An 18571-nucleotide genomic window follows, 5' to 3' on the forward strand; every position below is an offset into this window, starting at 1 on the left:
TCACCTCAACAGGCAACAAGTCAACATGGCTGCAGCTACTTCAATTATATATATTTTTCAAATTATTTTTCAAAACAACTTTTGTGAATATTTCATGACATAAATATTAGTGTGTGAGGCATTCATATTGGCAGTCATATTTAAAATTGTTTAGGTGGAAACCTGTGGCACCCACTATACATAATGCTGTACATAATCCATGAATTCTTTGAGGTTATTTTATGATCCACTATGGCACTGGAATTGATACTCCGACACTTCATTTGAATCTTTTCTCAATACAGTTAGAGCAAAGCCTCATATCTTCCGAAAAAAAAAAAAAAAAAAACGCACTTGCAATGAGTGCGTGTCCACCTGTCTGTCCGCACCTTCTTTTCTGAGAAGATTTGTGGCAAACTACACTCATCAACAGGAGCGCTGAACAAGATCCCGGGCCCTATAGGCAGTCCTAATGGGCCCCCCTCCCCTTGAAAATATATATTCCAGACTTTTCAAGGGCCCTCTCTTCCTTTGGGGCCCTGGTGATCAGTACTGGTTTTACCCCCAGTCCAGCGCCCCTTTTGAAGAACTCAGCTTAATGGATTCAATTCTGTTTCGGTGTAAAATGTAAATAACAGCCTTTGATAGATACTGTTAATAATCAAATTTTAAGTAACTCCTGATTGCTCTTTATTGCTCTAAAAAAATCTGAAAAGATTTCTCGCTTTGCCATGGATAACACACTCCGACTGTAATTATTTTACACTGAAATGCTTTGAAATATTTTTGAAGAAAAATTAAGAAAACATATAATGTACTTCTTTGGTTACATGGCACTTTTGACACTTAATAATAATCTTCATCATAATACTATTCAGAATGTCATCCACATCATCATAACTATCTTTATTCTCTTCCCAATCTTCCTCTTCAAAATCATCTGCATACCCTCCTTCATCATCAAAACCATCTTCATTACCCTCTACTTCTTCATTAGAAAGGCTTGACGAGTCTCACAGAGGGACATCATACAGGTTAAACAACACTTCAAAGCCTTCAATATCTGGTCAGTGCAGTAATCACAGGCCACATCTTCCGGTCTGGCATAGGATTGTGGAGGAAGTAATAGAAAAAAAAAGTTTTTATTTACTTGCATTGGAGAGGAAAAACTAATAAAATGAACAGTCCATGTAAGAATCCAAACTCAAAATTCAATGCAAAATGAAATTTTCTATCTACATGAGCATGTTATCAATCAAAATTTTAAGTTTCAAAATGTGTGACTGCAATAAATAAATGTAAAAATACGAATGGAATCATTCTAGATTTGTGTCTAATCAGTCTGCTAGACTGATTAGATGAATAAAAAGTCTAGAAAAATACTTTATTAAAATAGTTTAATAAAATGGAAATTTAAATTTGTCAACTGTTACAACACAACCAAGCAAGGTCATGAAAATATAGATACATTAGTCACCATACTGAATTTAAAGCAGATGAAAACAAGGATGTATATAAAGGTCAACCTAATTTTCACAACTCTAAACATTGTCTATACATTTATTTTTTTCAGAAAGAAAATCTTTGTAGTTGGTTGGTGGATCCATTGACAAATCTGTTTTTAAAGACATATAGCTGGGTGCAGGAGAAGCTGCTCTTTCTGACCTTACTCTATGAAGAGACAATGTCATGTTAAACGATGCATAACGGCTGTGATAAACATATTTCTGCAGTACTTTTTTAAGTACAGTTTTGGCACAGTTTTTCAAATTGACGTTGGACATGACATCGGACAGATGTAGCATTTTTTTTTCATTTGGCTGAACATTGTTTTTAAACAACAGTACAATACATTAAATGCATAGGACTTATGTAGGCTATCCCTCAGCCTCATTTTCATTCCAGTCAAAAATACCGTTGCTACCCTAACTGAGGTCTATTACTTCAAATAAAGCCTTTAATTTAACACAGTAAATTCTGCCCTCCTCTAGTCTTGCATAGCCAGACCTTCAGACTGACAGCTTAAGATTTGGATTTGGAATCCATGTCAGTTGTCTAGGACAAGGCCCACCCATGAGGCCGTTTGTTACAACAGATACATCAAGCACGGGCTGTGGAGGCGAATGCAGCAGCAGACCAACCTTCGGGACAGAAACAAAGAAGTTGGGGCACATAAAAGTGTCCTCGTATGCCTGATTTATGGTGCAGATTTATGTCGAGGGGTGGGGTAATCCATGGGGAGTGGAGATTACAAGCTTTGACCATATAGTGAGTGGAGGTGGATCACTGAACATCAGTGGAGAACACTCACTGCCCACTGTTTTTTTTTTTCAAAAGCTCAAAAATAGGACATATTAAACTATCCTCCAATACATCAATTTGAGAATAAAATGTCTTAGCAGCTTTAAAAATGCACAGTGTATAGCGATCTTAATAGTTCAATGACACTTAGTTGTACTCATCATAATCCTCATCCTCAGTACTAGATTCCTCATCATCACAGTCTTCAGAGTAGTCGTAGTCCACATCATCATAGTCTTCAATATAAACGTCGTAACTATCTTCCTTCTCCTCCTCCTCATCTGTGTACCCCTCTGCACCATTAAGAGAATCTTCATCCCCATCTAATTCCTCATCAAAATCTTTCTCATTGTATTCTTCATCATCATGATCATCATCGTCTTCTTCTTCCTCTTCCTCTCCATTATACTCTTCATCCTCCTCAAAATATCTTTCTTTCTTTGTATTTTTCTCATTTAAATTTGAGAGGCTTTTTTTAAGCCCTGCAACATCTTGCTGTAGTTTAGAGCACAAGAGGGCAAGACTTCTAACATCAGTGTCTTTATTAACTTCCATATCTGATGTGCAAACATTTAATGTAGATTCTGAAATACTTCCGACTTCCTCCTACAAAAAGGACAATGCATTTTTAAAACTTTCTATGAAATTCAGAAAACATTTTGTAAAAACATTCAAATAAAAAATAAATAAATAAGAAACAGTGTGAAGGTTAGAAGTTTAAGTCAAACAACAAGATGAGTTTGTTTCTTCATTGGAGCACATTTGGAGAAATTAAGCATTACATCACTTGCTCACCAATGGATCCTATGCAGTGAATGGGTGCCATCATAATGACAGAAGTTAAAGGTATAGTTCACCCAAAAATGTGATGTTTATCTGCTTACCGCCAGGGCATTCAAGATGTAGGTGACTTTGTTTCTTCAGTAGAGCACAAACAGAGATTTTTAACTAAAACCGTTGCAGTCTGTCAGTCTTATAATGGAGATAATGGGAATCACGGCTAAAACATGGGGTAAGCAGATAAACATCAAATTTTTTGAGGAGTGGACTATCCTTTTAAAATATCTCAGTGATTGTAATTTGTAATTGATTGTAATTTGTTTACAAACATGCAGCTTATCACTTCACAACACATTAACTGATGGACTGGAGTTGTGTGGATTATTGTCATGTTTTTATCAGCTGTTTGGATTCTCATTCTGACGGCACCCATTCACTGCTGAGGATCCGTTGGCGAGCAAATTAAATAATGTTAAAATTCTCCAATTCTGTTCTGATGAAGTAACAAACTTATGTCCATCTTGTATGGCCTGAAAGTGAGTAAATGTAAATTTTTGGGTGAACTATTCTTTCAAGCTTTTTCAAACCAAGCTCCCCCGAGGGAATAGAGAGACAGATCAGATGGAAATTACATATTGTTACATAATGTTTTAAGTATTATATTTTGTTATGATGCTTAAAATATGAATCACTGATGTATTTTTTTATACACAAATTAGTTTGATATTAAAATATAATTGGCAGAACCTTAATGATGATGCCTGCTTTAGTATATCACATAATTGTAATGTAATATCAAACCTCTATAACATCTTGAGTTGTATCGGTCTGATCCTGTTGTCCAGTGCTGCTGAAGCTGTCATCTGTGTTCTGGTGCTGCTCTGAGGGTCCTGACTTCTTGTCTCCAGTCACATCTGACAGTGTGTGTTTCTGTAGTGCAGCTATTGTGTAATGTGACTTGACATGAGTCTCACAGAGGGACATGACACAGGTTAAACAACACTTCACAGCTTTCAATTTCTCCTCAGTGCAGTAATCACAGGCCACATCTTCCGGTCCGGCATAGGATTGTGGAGGAAGTACTGGACTGAAGCCTGCTTGCTGCAGGCTTTTAACCACCTCATCTAGAGCTGCGTTTGTGTTCAGCACCGGACGGGTTTCTGATGGGTTACCACATTGTGGACACCCATAAACCCCAGCACGATTGTCCCAGAATTCATTAATACATCCTCTGCAGTAATTGTGCCCACATGAGATGGACACTGGATCTTTCAACATCGATTTGCACAGAGGACATTTAAAGTGATGACTTGTCCGAAGTCTAGAAGTTACAAAATCAAAGCAATAACATGAAAACCAAACCTTTAAGGTATGGAAAATGAACATGCAGACATAAAGTAATTATATAATATATATATAATTAATAATATTATTAATATTATATATTATATAATTACTTTATGTTTGCATGTTCATTGTCCATACCTTATAGGGTTAATTCACCCAAAAAGGAAACTTATGTAATTAATGACTCACCCTCATATCGTTCCAAGCCCGTAAGACCTCCGTTCATCTTCGGAACACCGTTTAAAATATTTTAGATTTAGTCTGAGAGTCTTCTGTCCCTCCATTGAAAGTGTGTGTACATGGACAGTATACCATACACACACTTTCAATGGAGGCACTGAGAGCTCTCAGACTAAATCTAAAATATCTTAAACTGTCTTCCAAAGATGAACAAAGATCTCAGACGTTTTGAACGACATGAAGGTGAGTCATTAATTCCATAATTTTCCTTTTTGGGTGAACTATCCCTTTAACTGTTACTGAACACAGACAAAATTAGCAATATTTAGTACTATTAATACGATTAGTATTTACACTTTATCTAAATTAAATTATTTTGTTGTGTATTTTTGTTGAGCATTCCAAGTATGACATTTCTTAATGATACATAAATAATAAATGTGGAATAACTTTACTTTGAATCCAAGGGGAAAGTGTCTTCAGTTTTCCAGTTAGCTGATGGTTCTGCTGACCAATCTGACCATAGAGACAGTGTAGGAGAAGGGGCTCTCTCTGATCTGTGAAAGTTTCAAACAGAAAGGTAAAGAGAATGCTATCTTAATGACTTCAGACAATGTTCTAGATTAAAATATGACATATTTTGTTAACTTATCATAAATGTGTTGTCCATTTGGTTGTTTGTTGTAATGGTTATTGTTTCTCTTTCTTTTTTAATACTGAAAAAGCATGTTTTTTTGTCAACACTGTCTTATCACATAATTCATTAACTAAGCTATTATCTTACAAAAAAGGTTGAAAATGTGTTTATATTAAAATGAAATGAAACAAAATAAAACAAAAATATAAATCCAATTTTTGAAATGCACCTTGTATCCAAAAGAAAATCTTTGTAGTTGGTTGGTGGATCCATTGACAAATCTGTTTTTAAAGACATATAGCTGGGTGCAGGAGAAGCTGCTCTTTCTGACTTTACTCTATGAAGAGACAATGTCATGTTAAACGATGCATAACGGCTGTGATAAACATATTTCTGCAGTACTTTTTTAAGTACAGTTTTGGCACAGTTTTTCAGGTTGACGTTGGACATGACATCGGACAGATGTAGCATTTTGGTTAAGAATGAAAATAGGCTTGACATCAGTATTTGACTCCAATTGTATGTCGACATAATGTTGGATTTTGGTTCCCTTTCAGTCGGTCACTCTCGACGCCACGTCGGATGACCGACGAATATGGGATATCGCTTCGATAGACCAATCTACTTCGAGTGTAAACTAAACGAGCCAATGCACATTGGCATGCAATTATTGCATCCAGCTGCCGCTGATCACTGCGTGAGTATAAGAGGGCAGCAGGTGCAATGCATACCAGCTTTTCGCTTCGGAGCCGAGCGTTAGTATCGCTCTGCTCAACTGTGTCTGCTGTGAACTAAGGGTTCAGCACGCTCTCGGAAGGTTCGTGTGTTGGCGAGACGGCGCTTCAGCGGCGGTCGTTCCTGTGTCGAGTGGATTTGCACACTTCAGGTTGCACTACCCCTGTCGTGTTGCAAGCGGCCATCTCCCCTGTGCGCCTCAGCACTGAAAGAGCATTTCCTAAAAGAGCAAATTCTCTCTAAAAGAGCTTCACGGGTGCGTCTTTGTAAAGACGACGGATCGTCCTTATAAGGATGCCGTTTCACCCGTGCGTTTCTGGGTGCGGTCGTTACCTGGCACCGGGTGATGGTCACGATCGCTGCCTCACGTGTCTGGGCGTCGAGCACGCTGAGGTGGCTTTCGTGGATGAGTCATGTTCTCACTGCGGGAATATGACCATCTCGGAGCTGCAAACCAGGCTCCGCTACCTTCAGGGGGGCGGAGTCCCGTTGCCGCGGCCGCGATCTGGGGCTCGTTCTGGCGGCCGACAGACGAGAACCACTTCCGGCAGTAGCGCGAGTGGTTTGAGGATCACAGTGGTGGCAAACCCCGCAGGGAACCAACCCTCTGGGGACCATCACTCCTCTAGCACCTCCGATCCAGTGGAGCAACCCACGGAACGCGCTGGGCCCTCTTCAAGGAGCGTACCAGCGGTATCCAGTGGGACTCCCCCCGACCAGATGTCGATCTCAGCATCGGAGGGAGAGCTGTCGGATCACGGTTCGGTTGCGCTACCGTCCTCTGGGATGGTGACAAAGCCTGATTCGGATCCCGAAGTGGCAGCTATGCTTTCCCGGGCCGCCGAGAGGGTAGGGCTCGAGTGGAATCCCCCACCGCGTCCCGAGCCCTCACGGCTGGATGATTGGTTTCTCGGGGTGGTGCGCGCTGGTTCTCAGCGCCCCACCCCAGTGCCTTTCTTTCCGGAAGTGCATGACGAGCTCACCAAGTCGTGGATGGCACCTTTTACTGCCAGAAACCAGCCGGTGGGCTCCTCCTCCCTCACCACCCTCGAGGGCGGTGCAGCGAAGGGGTATTCAGGAATCCCGTCGGTGGAGCGGGCGGTAGCGATGCAATTGTGTCCTAAGTCCGCCGCCTCCTGGCGTGGAGACCCGGTGCTCCCTTCCCGGGCCTGTAGGCACTCGTCTGGTCTGACCGGCAGTGCCTATGTGGCTTGCGGGGAAGCTGCTTCCGCCCTACACTATGGCGTTACTGCAGGTGCACACGGACTTCACGGAAGTCACGGAGGCAGCTCTCGTTCCTCTCAGAGAGCAGAGTGTTCGCATTCTCAATTGGCTGATACTAGCACAGTCTCGAGATCAGTTGTGCGAGCACAGGGATGTGGTGCTCCGGCACCTGAGCCTGTTGGGCCTTCAGGTCAGCTGGGAAAAGAGCAAACTCTCACCATTGCAGAGGATCTCTTTTCTCGGTATGGAGTTGGATTCGGTCGAACAGACAGCACGCCTCACAGAGGAACGTGCGCGGTCGGTGCTAGCCTGCTTGAATACGTCCAAGAGCAGGACAGCGGTCCCACTGAAATTCTTTCAGAGGCTCCTGGGGCATATGGTGGTCACAGCGGCACTTACACCGCTCGGCCTATCACATATGAGACCGCTCCGGCACTGGCTTTATGGCCGAGTCCCGAGGTGGGCGTGGAAGCGCGGCACTCACCGGGTCCAAGTTACACCGGCCTGTCGCCAAACCCTCACTCCGTGGTCAGATCTGGCATTCCTATGGGCAGGGGTGCCCCTAGAGCAGATCTCCAGGCATGCTGTGGTTTACACGCATGCCTCCACCACCGCCGGGGGGGCCACGTACAACGGGCATGCAGTCTCAGGGGTTTGGACGGGCCCGCAGCTGCAGTGGCACATCAATTGCCTAGAGTTGTTAGCAACGCACCTTGCCTTGAACCGTCTCAAAGGTCTCTTACGAGGCAAGCCTGTGCTGGTCCGATTGGACAACACTGCGACTGTTGCGTACATCAACCACCAAGGTGGTCTGCGCTCTCGTCGCATCTTGCAACTCGCCCGCCACCTCCTCCTTTGGAGTCAGAAGGTTCTGAGGTCACTTCGTGCTGTTCACATTCCAGGCCTGCTCAGTCGTACAGCCGACGAGCTGTCTTGAGCAATGCTCCCGGGAGAATGGCGACTCCATCCCCTGACGGTCCAGCTGATTTGGAGGCGGTTCAGAGCCGCTCAGGTAGACCTGTTTGCTGCTCCAGAGACCTCTCACTGCCAGGCTTTCTACTCCCTGACCGAGGGAACTCTCGGCACGGACGCACTGGCACACAGCTGGCCGCGGGACCTACGCAAGTATGCGTTTCCCCCAGTGAGCCTTCTCGCACAGACGTTGTGCAAAGTCCAGGAGGACGAGGAGCAAGTCTTACTAGTAGCGCCATATTGGCCTACTCGGACCTGGTTCCCCGAACTAGTGCTCCTCTCGACAGCCCCTCCTTGGCTGGTTCCTCTGAGGAGGGATTTACTGACTCAGAGACGGGGCGCCATTTGGCACCCGCGTCCAGACCTTTGGAAACTCCATGTTTGGTCCCTGGATGGGACGCGGAGGTTCTAGGTGACCTACCCCAAGAGGTAGTTAACACCATCACTTCGGCAAGAGCACAGTCTACGAGACACGCCTATGCCTTGAAGTGGAACCTGTTCGTTGAGTGGTGTTCTTCTCGCCGAGAAGACCCCCGAAGATGCCCGATTGCGGCCGTGCTATCCTTTTTGCAGCAAGGGTTGGAGCGAAGGCTGTCTCCCTCCACCCTCAAAGTCCAGGTTGCCGCTATTGCTGCGTACCATGACCCTGTGAATGGGAAGTCTTTGGGTAAGCATGACCTCATCATCAGGTTCCTTAGAGGGGCCAGGAGGTTAAATCCATCCCGGCCCCCCTGTATACCCTCTTGGGACCTGTCTCTAGTGCTTAAATCACTACAGCAGGGCCCATTCGAGCCTTTGCATTCAGTTGAGCTAAAGTTTCTTTCATTGAAAACTGTGCTCCTGCTTGCACTGGCCTCCATCAAGAGGGTAGGGGACCTGCATGCATTTTCGGTCAACGATTCGTGCCTAGAGTTCGGGCCGGCTGACTCCCAGGTAATCCTGAGGCCCCGGCCTGGCTACGTGCCCAAGGTTCCCACTACACCCTTCAAAGACCAAGTGGTGAACCTGCAAGCGCTGCCCCTGGAGGAGGCAGACCCAGCCCTGGCTTTGCTTTGTCCTGTTCGAGCATTAAGGTGCTACGTGGACCGGACGCAAAGCTTCAGGACCTCAGACCAGCTCTTTGTCTGTTATGGAGGCCGGCAGAAGGGGAATGCCGTCTCTAAGCAGAGGATGGCCCACTGGATTGTGGATGCCATAACCCTGGCTTATCAGGCTCAGGATGTGCCCTGCCCGTTCAGGCTTCGAGCTCACTCAACTAGAAGTGTTGCATCCTCCTGGGCGCTGGCTCGTGGCGCCTCGCTGACAGATATTTGTAGAGCTGCGGGCTGGGCGACCCCTAACACGTTCGCTAGGTTCTATAGCCTTCGTGTAGAGCCGGTATCCTCCTGTGTTCTCACCTCAAACGGGTAGAGGCACTGAGAGCTACACCTAATAGGGGCGCAGGCGGCTCGCACAGGGCACTGGAAGGGGCAGCACCCATGGCGCTTTGATAGGGATCCCATATTCGTCGGTCATCCGACGTGGCGTCGAGAGTGACCGACTGAAAGGGAACGTCTCGGTTACGTATGGTAACCCTCGTTCCCTGAAGGAGGGAACGGAGACGCCACGTCCCGTCGCCATGGTTGCTGTACCGCCGCTAAGCTGCCGGGTTCCTGGCTCGGCTCCTCAGCGAAAAACTGGTATGCATTGCACCTGCTGCCCTCTTATACTCACGCAGTGATCAGCGGCAGCTGGATGCAATAATTGCATGCCAATGTGCATTGGCTCGTTTAGTTTACACTCGAAGTAGATTGGTCTATCGAAGCGATATCCCATATTCGTCGGTCATCCGACGTGGCGTCTCCGTTCCCTCCTTCAGGGAACGAGGGTTACCATACGTAACCGAGACGTTACACAACCTAAAAAATAACAAATATCATTGCAGCTGATGTTGGTATTGGACTTCAAATTAACATTAGACATTAAATTGACAATGAATTGCAATCGCAACTGAAATGGATCCAAAGTGTTCATCACTTGGTTCTTTGCTTAAATGGATTATTTCCACATGGTCTTGTTTCATTGTTGGGAGTTCACATATCCTCTTTTTGGATTCACTTAAAATCAACATTTGCAATAACAGAATAAAAGAGCTTGTTACAATACTGAATATACAATTTATTATTTACTTAAAAAAAAAAGAAAAAAAGAAAAGAAATTTACCTTAAATTCAAACCAAATGTTTCTCCACTTTTGAAGTTAGTTGGTGGATCCATTGACAAATCTGACCTATAGCTGGGGGCAGGAGAATGCGCTCTCTCTGACTTTGTTCTGTAAGTACACAATGTCATCTCTAAATGAAGCTTGCAATTTTGGTAAATATATATATATATATATATATATATATATATATATATATATATATATATATATATATATATATATATATATATATATATATATATATATATCAAATTCCATCTAATTCATAGAGTTCATGAGATGTTTTTAAAATGGCTGTCTAGTTAATAAAGTTAATATATATATGGTTTAGCATTTACATCTTACATATCAAACATACACACACACACACACACACACACACACACCTAAATAAATATTCTATAATACTTTTTACAGCTAATTATACACTGATCAGCCACAATGTTAAAACCACTGACAGGTGGAATGAATAACCCACAATCATAATTTGTACTTTCGTTCATTTCTTTATTTTATTACTTAATGACGACGTCCATAAAAAAAATATTTGTACGATTTCGCTCACTTCTGATTCACTTTCAAATAAAGATTAAATCATCTTTCTTTTTTTTTCTTTTTTTTATGAGCAGAAAATAATGATTACCATACATTTATACAGAAGGTGCACCCACTTAAATGTTATTCAGTGTAATAGTTCATATACTAAAACAGAACAAGAATCACAACATTATTATCCTCTCTATTAGAGTATTACAGTGCATCCCCCAAAAATGTATTAATTGTAAATCTACGGCGCTATATCCTTCATCAGCAGTAAGTTTTTAGTCACTTAAAATATAATAAGCATACATTTAGTAAGATAACTTTTTATTTTATGTATTTTAATATATGTAGCTACAGGATCCAGGTACAAATTTGTCCCCAAAACATGTCTGAGCATGCACACACAAAGACAATAATAGAAAAAAGGCAGATTAAGATTTACCTTTTATTTTTGTGTTCATGATCACTTTCTTTGCTGAAGTCTGTGTGTTCATGTAGGCCTATTGTGGATGTGAACTCGGGTGATTCTGATCTCTTCCTTTTAGATTTGCTGCGAATAAATATGGATAGTTGTGCTTAAAGAATTTAAAATAATTACCATTTCATTTACTAACGAAACCATTTTCAAATGAATGAATGTCTAATACATAATTTGTTGTCACATAACTCAGGTGACGCCTCAAAACAAAATAGGTAAACAAGACTTTTTGAACGGCACCTTTCAGGCTCTTCCTTCAGACTCATGTTGTCGAATAAGTTTAGACAAAATATAAGCACTGTATGTATAGAAATAGAAACACAGAAACATGATACATATTATATACATACATGCACACACACACACACACACACACATATGGCTGTAAATTTTAACACTAAGACATCCATGTAGTAGCCTACTGACAGCGTATAGTTTCAATATGCAGAAATCGAAACTAAAGTTTAGTAGCTTTCGTTGTCACAAAACTTAAATTAAATATTTTTGGTTGAAAAATAAGTAAAAGAAAACTGAAAGAAAAGGTGTATACCTACACAAAGAACATAGTTACGCTCTATTAAATCCTGAAATGTTGTTTCTCACTCCTTGTCATTTATTACTTCCTGTCGAATCTTGCGGCATAGATATATTAGATATATACACTAGATGTCGCCTTGGGGTTCTTGGAACAGGAGTCTTGTCATAGGACGTAGCTAGGGAACGCTGTTACAGTATCTGCACCTGTACTACTAATTCATGGACAATGCCGGACTTTTATGCCGCATGGATGTTCAAACGAAAGAAATCTAAAACCCGGAAAGCAAGGGATTACATTTTACAAGTGAATATGTGTTTTATGATATTGAATCATAAAACATATTTATATTTATATACACATACACTTATTTAACAAACATAATTAGTGTACACTTAAATTTGTGCGCATAATATACCTGTACATACACAACTGCCTATTGTAATATACCTGCACATACACTTGTCAATTTGTATATTGTCATTCCTTACCTACTTTGTATTTTTAATTATTTCATTATGTGTCATTCCTTACATATTTTTCATTATTTTATTATGTGTTTTTGTTCTGTTCCTGTCATTACGTTGCACTGCGGAGCTTCTGTCACGAAAACTAATGTGTAAATATACCTGGCAATAAAGCTCATTCTGATTCTGGGGGGTTCTGTATATGAATGTGACTTGTAAAAGAATGTGAAAGTAAATACTTATTTAATGTGGCAAAGGTATTGCGGGACAGGAATAAAGAAAAAATTGAACGGTCTTTGGCACCTCAACTATCTAACTATTTAAAAAATATATAACATCATATTAATGATAATATTATATATGAATTACAATTATATATATATATATATATATATATATATATATATATATATATATATATATATATATTAGGGGTGTAACGGTTCACAAAATTCACGGTTCGGTTCGATACGATACACTGATGTCACGGTCAGGCTCGGTACGGTTCGGTACGATTTAGATAGGGCTACAGCAAAATGTAAAAACATCTCAACTTTTCAGAATGCCGCAAGCGCGCCGCGGGTCATGTGACAAGAACTAACCAATCAGCTTCATCCTTTCCCGTAACAACGTTGAAAGCTCAGCCAAGATGAAGGAACAGCTAATCATAGTTGTATATGGATTGCAATTTTGAAATAAATTTAGTAGCAGAGCTAGCCTACTGCAAGCGATTTTTAGAGCTGCAAATCCATTTATCCTTTGCTGAAATTTCCGCGTCTCATGGAGAGAGCACTCATTGTTGCTTAGCAAAGGCAGACGCCTCAGGGGCGCTTCTGCCCGAGCGCTTTGGAAAGGAGGAGAAAGACGCGCCTACCGTTTTCCAGGCGTTTTTAGGCGTTATATGTGAACGGCCCCTAAGGCGCTCATTCACCCAGCACGCGCTGAAGGCTCATTGCAAAATGTCTAATGCATTTAACAGACCAGAAATAGAAGATCCTCCAATAACCAACAGGTCTGGTGTTTGGGTGCACTTTGGATTCCCTGTAAGCTATAATGGTGATGACAGAATGAATGGTAAATAGTAAGGTCTCATATCCGCGGCTATAACGTAAATGAAGCCTATCGCCGCAGTGATGTCTTTTGTCCTGTTTGAATCCGTTGAAAATGTGTATATATATATATATATATATATATATATATATATATATATATATATATATATATATATATATACGTTTCCATAAAGAAGCTAATTGTTCACTTTATAGACGTAGCTGTTGTGATTAGTAATTAATTAGTTATTCTTCATTAGTTGGCCATAGTTCCAAAGTAGTTCTCAATGACGATATTTTTCTTTAGTAATTATCAAATACCTAATAAGGAACTAGCTATGTCCTAAATGAGCTATTACTTACTGCTTAGTTAATCTTGCTTCTATATTGGTTAATAGTATTAAGTTAAGTGTTAATTTAGTACTACCTATTACTTCCTGCGTAGTTACTTATTAACAACGGACCATTATTTTAAAGTGTTACCAGCTAATGGAATGATTTTTGGTGACAAATCTTATTTTGACACATATTTTGGGAAAATGCTTTGAAATTTAAAAAAAAAAAAAAAAAAAAAAACTCAATGGTATATACACTCTGGGCAAATTCACTACCCTTCCATGATGTTCCTGGATGAAAACATCCACTAAATTAAACTGCTGTAAAAAATGTATCAGATAAATATTGTTTTCTATTTTTTTTTTTTTGCATAGCCTAAATTTATTAATCAACCTCAGTCCTGATCAAAACTACCAAATGTTTAAAAAAATCCAAGATTTTAACTCTTTAATTACCAAGTTCATAAATGACGTCACTGGTTTGAAAAAAAAAAAAAAACACACGAAATGACATATTTTCAATATAAAAGGGGATTGTGGAGAGGATATTTTTTTACTTTTTATCACAGTCTTGGGCATGTCAAAGATTAGTAACAAGATAGGCTTTGATTCATTGTTAGTTTTTGTGCAACATTTGTTGTTGGTAGCTGTTTTTGCCCCATTGACTTCCATTATAACGACATTTTTTGATTGCAAAGCCATGACACCACATAATCATGCATTCTTGACTGTCTGTGGTTTTCCCTGTTGGGAGGAGGTAAAATTTGTTATTTTTTTTACAGTTGATCACAAGGTGGGACCATTAACCCTTTAGATAGGCCTGTGCAAAAAAAGTATTAGTTTCTGGCTTGTATATTAAGTTATATTGAGTATAACAGCAAATTAAAGTGTTTGTGTGTGTGAGATTCTTGATTGTTGGTGGTTTTCCCTGTTGGGAGGAGGTAACATTTGCTAGTTTTTACAGTTGATCAAAACCGCCTGGGGCCTCTATGACTGGACCTATACTGCCGCCACCCCCCCCCCCCCCCCCCCCCTACTCAAAAACAAAAAAAATACTTGGGAAAATTGATGGGAATGGACTCTGGGGGCCTGGAGCTGACACTGGGCTTAACTAGGGTTCAAGAGCCCTCCCTGGGCTCAACGGGGGATCAGGAGCCTCTTCTGGGCTCAATGGAGGACCCAGAGATTGAGAGCCACTTTAGGGCAAAACTTAGGAACAGGAGACTCTTCTGGGCTAAACTTAGGAGCAGGACTCATATCAGTAATAATCTCAAATTAATTTTAGATATGATTGAATTTAATTGCTATATACCAACTATTTTATGTTTTACAAAGCATTTGATTCCGTGAGTCATGAGTTTATGTTCAAATGTTTTCAACATTTTGGTTTTGGAGATTACTTCCAAAAAGCTGTTAGAACTATTTACAATGAATATAATAGTTCTATCAAATTATTAATAGGTACAAGTGGTAGATTTAAGATTGATCAAGGTATACAGCAGGGTAGCCCTTTGTCTCCATTTTTGTTTTTATTAGAGAGACAAATTATGGCTATACATATCAAAAAAGCAGGGTTCGAAGGTATAAGAGTATTCAAAAGAATATTTAAATTGGGTCAATTTGCTGATGATACTACTATTTATCTTAAAAATGATTCAGAAATAATAAAAGCAATTAATTGCATTGAAGAGTTTTCCTCAGTATCAGGTCTTAAAATCTATAGAAATAAATCAGTGCTGTTTCCACTTGGGAATGTAACTTAACAGAATTACATTTTATTCCTATTAAACATACAGTCACATCTTTAGGCGTTATTATACATAAAGATGAGTGTGAATGCAGTGTGCTCAATTTCAAGCCGATAATTGACAAAACAATGACAAGATTGAATATTTGGCTTCAAAGAGATGTATCCCTGAATGGCAGGTTCTTACTATCCAAAGCAGAAGGGATATCAAGATCTGTTTATGTGTCTTTAGCTTTAGGTATGCCATCTAATGTATATAAAGAATTAGACAAAGTGTTATTTATTTTTTTTATGGAAAAATAGACAGTATTTCTTTCTTCAAATAATGGTATGTAAACCAAAGAGCAAAGGGATTATCTGTGCTTAGTTATGAAGCTTTAAACAATACATTTGAGATTAATTGGTTTATTACAGTTGTGTTTAAAACTCTTATTCAAACCCCTTGACTTGCAAGACAATTTGCTGTGGAGGACAACATTTTATGAAATCAATTTAACAAAGGCATCAGTAAAGTATTAGAGAAAGTTTGTTAATACACTTTTGAGTGATTCTGAGAATGGAACATTGATGAATGATGATAAAATTCGAATTAGCTCTAAACATTCATGTTCAAAATTATTCAACCCCCTTTGTGCAGAATCTTTTATTCTTTAAAATCAACAATAAACGCTGTCTGTAAGTGTTTAGAAGCTTCTGTCACCTCTCTACTACGGTCTTGGCCCATTCCACACCTGATAAAGCTTTCAGATCACTGATAATATTTGGTTTTCACATTGCCACTGCTTTCTTCAAATTCAACCAGATATTTGAAATGAGAATTAAGCCTGGAGACTGAACAGGTCACTCAAGTACATTCTATGACTGATCCCTGAACCAAGCAGTAGTAGATTTGGATGTGTACTTTGGTATGACTGGCCTGCAGGAAAGTCCACTGATCATCAGCTTCAGTTTTTGCACCAAAGGCATCACAATTCTTGTCAAAATGGCCTGATACTTCAAAGAATCCATGATGTCCTTCATACAGACATGATTTCCACTTCCTTCTACAGTAAAGAAACCCCATAACAGGACTGATCCACCTCCAGGTTTGACGATGGAGATGGTGTTCTTCTGCTTATGAGCTTTGCCATTTTTTGCAGCAGACATACCGCTGACCCATGGGTCCAAAAAGTTCCAGTTTGGTCACATCACTCCATATAACATTCCTCCAGATCTCCACAGGTCCACACAAATGAATTTTATCAAGTTCAAGTTGGCTTTTTGTTCTTCTTGATCAAGAGTGGTATGCTGCAAGATGTCTCAACATGAAGGCCATACTTGTCTAGTGTTCTTCTTACACACTGCTTTGAAATGGTTTTCCTCCTTTCATCGGGTCATCTTGCAAGTCTTTGGCTGTACATTGCAGGTTTTTTCTCAGTTGCTCTGATTAAACATTTTATGATATTGTGCTTTTTCTTCCACAACCTCAAATATTTTCTGGTAAAACACACTTTAAGCTAAGGAATAAGGCTGAGAGCTGTGTCTCTAGGAACTTTCAATGTCTTGGACATCATCATATAGCCTTAGCCTTTCTAAAGTACTACGATATTTATTCTCTTTAGCTTTTGTGAGATCTCTGTTGACATTTTTGCCACTCAACTTCAGCACATGCATGGGCTAACTGTATGTGTAACAGCTCAAGCTAATTCTGTTTTTAATAGAGTTTCTAACAGCTTAATTGTGTTTTGAGACTGTTTTATTCCTCACCATGCAAATAAGTGATTTAAAAACAGCAATGTTGAATAGGGGTTGAATAATGCAGTATTATTAAAAAATCTTATAACTCAAAAGTATTACATTATATATTGACAATATCACTTTTAATATGCCAGTGAACTGTTATAGATGAAATTTTTATTTTATCCTGGATCTTCAGAAAAGCTTGTATTTGTAAAGTACTGCAGTCTCTAGGGGGTTGAATAATTTTGAACACAACTGTAAATTAATGAAAGAAAATGATAGTATGTGGTATACATTTCCAAAACATGCGTTTGATATGGTGGGCGGTGTCATAGATCTTCTTTTAAGATGTGATTTTAACATTTTAAAATTGCCTGTCAAATTGGCTAAATTTCATAAACAAGCTTTACTGGCCTGGATGCTAGTGTTTAAGCACAATTTTTCCCCATATAAATACATTATTAAGAATGGTTCATTCAATATAAAATAGATCTCTCTTCTATAATAGTTGGTATGAAAATAATATTGTGTTAGTTAGACAACTCTTAAATTCAAATGGTAATTTATTACCTTATAGTGAATTGGGTTTCCAGTAACGTCAAAAGAGTATACTGTTGAATTTAATGCCATACCTCAACAAGTTATACATTTTGTAAGAACTTGTGGAAGTGATTCTCCTGAGGCAATATTTGTTAAAGGCAGCATGTTTATAGGAGATATTGATATCTTGAAACATAGGTGTACAAATAAACATATTAGGAATATTATAACTTGTGACACAGCTAACCAATAAAAGCTTGTTGTCTACTGTTTAAATAATAAAGTAAAAGAGGTTACATTTAAAATTTTACATGGTGTATATCCAGCTAAAAGTATGTTAGAGGGGTTTAAGTTAGAGATTGATTATTCATGTGATTTTTGCTCAATGGAAAAATAATCTATTGTCCATTTGTTTTGTAATTGTATATACATAAATAAAGAAAATTTCATTATAAGGAAAACAAATGTTATATTTAAATACATAAAAAATGTATATGTGTATGTATTATTCCAATGAAAATAACAAAATTAATAATTAAAATAAAATAATAATAATAAAATAACTGTTTATTATTTTGGGAAAATGTCATATACACAAGAAGAAGTGGTTAGGATCAAAGCCAAATTTTATTCCTTTTCTACTGCACCAGTTATTATTTATTATTATAAATAAAAAAGAAAGGAAGACTTATCATATTTTAGTGGCATGTCTCTTATAAATTGTCTCTGCTATTACTTATTATTAGATACTAGTACTTATCCATTAGATACTAGTACTTATTATTAGATACTAGTACA

At 39.4% G+C, this 18571-nt stretch overlaps 1 protein-coding gene across 1 annotated transcript; it reads right to left on the reverse strand.

Moving 5' to 3' along the window:
• Positions 1 to 684: 684 nt before the first annotated feature.
• Positions 685 to 12016, reverse strand: LOC113107729 (E3 ubiquitin/ISG15 ligase TRIM25-like). The gene is made up of 9 exons (XM_026270420.1): positions 11933 to 12016; positions 11619 to 11676; positions 11343 to 11450; positions 10358 to 10465; positions 5454 to 5561; positions 5043 to 5144; positions 3862 to 4381; positions 2329 to 2886; positions 685 to 2213 (listed from the first exon to the last, which is right to left on the reverse strand). The coding sequence occupies exons 2-8, from the start codon at positions 11642 to 11644 to the stop codon at positions 2428 to 2430; spliced, it is 1431 nt and encodes a 476-aa protein (XP_026126205.1). The 5' UTR covers positions 11645 to 11676; positions 11933 to 12016; the 3' UTR covers positions 685 to 2213; positions 2329 to 2427.
• Between the last annotated feature and the right edge of the window lie 6555 nt (positions 12017 to 18571).

Source organism: Carassius auratus, chromosome 8 (assembly GCF_003368295.1).
Source record: "Carassius auratus strain Wakin chromosome 8, ASM336829v1, whole genome shotgun sequence".
Classification (NCBI taxonomy): domain Eukaryota; kingdom Metazoa; phylum Chordata; class Actinopteri; order Cypriniformes; family Cyprinidae; genus Carassius; species Carassius auratus.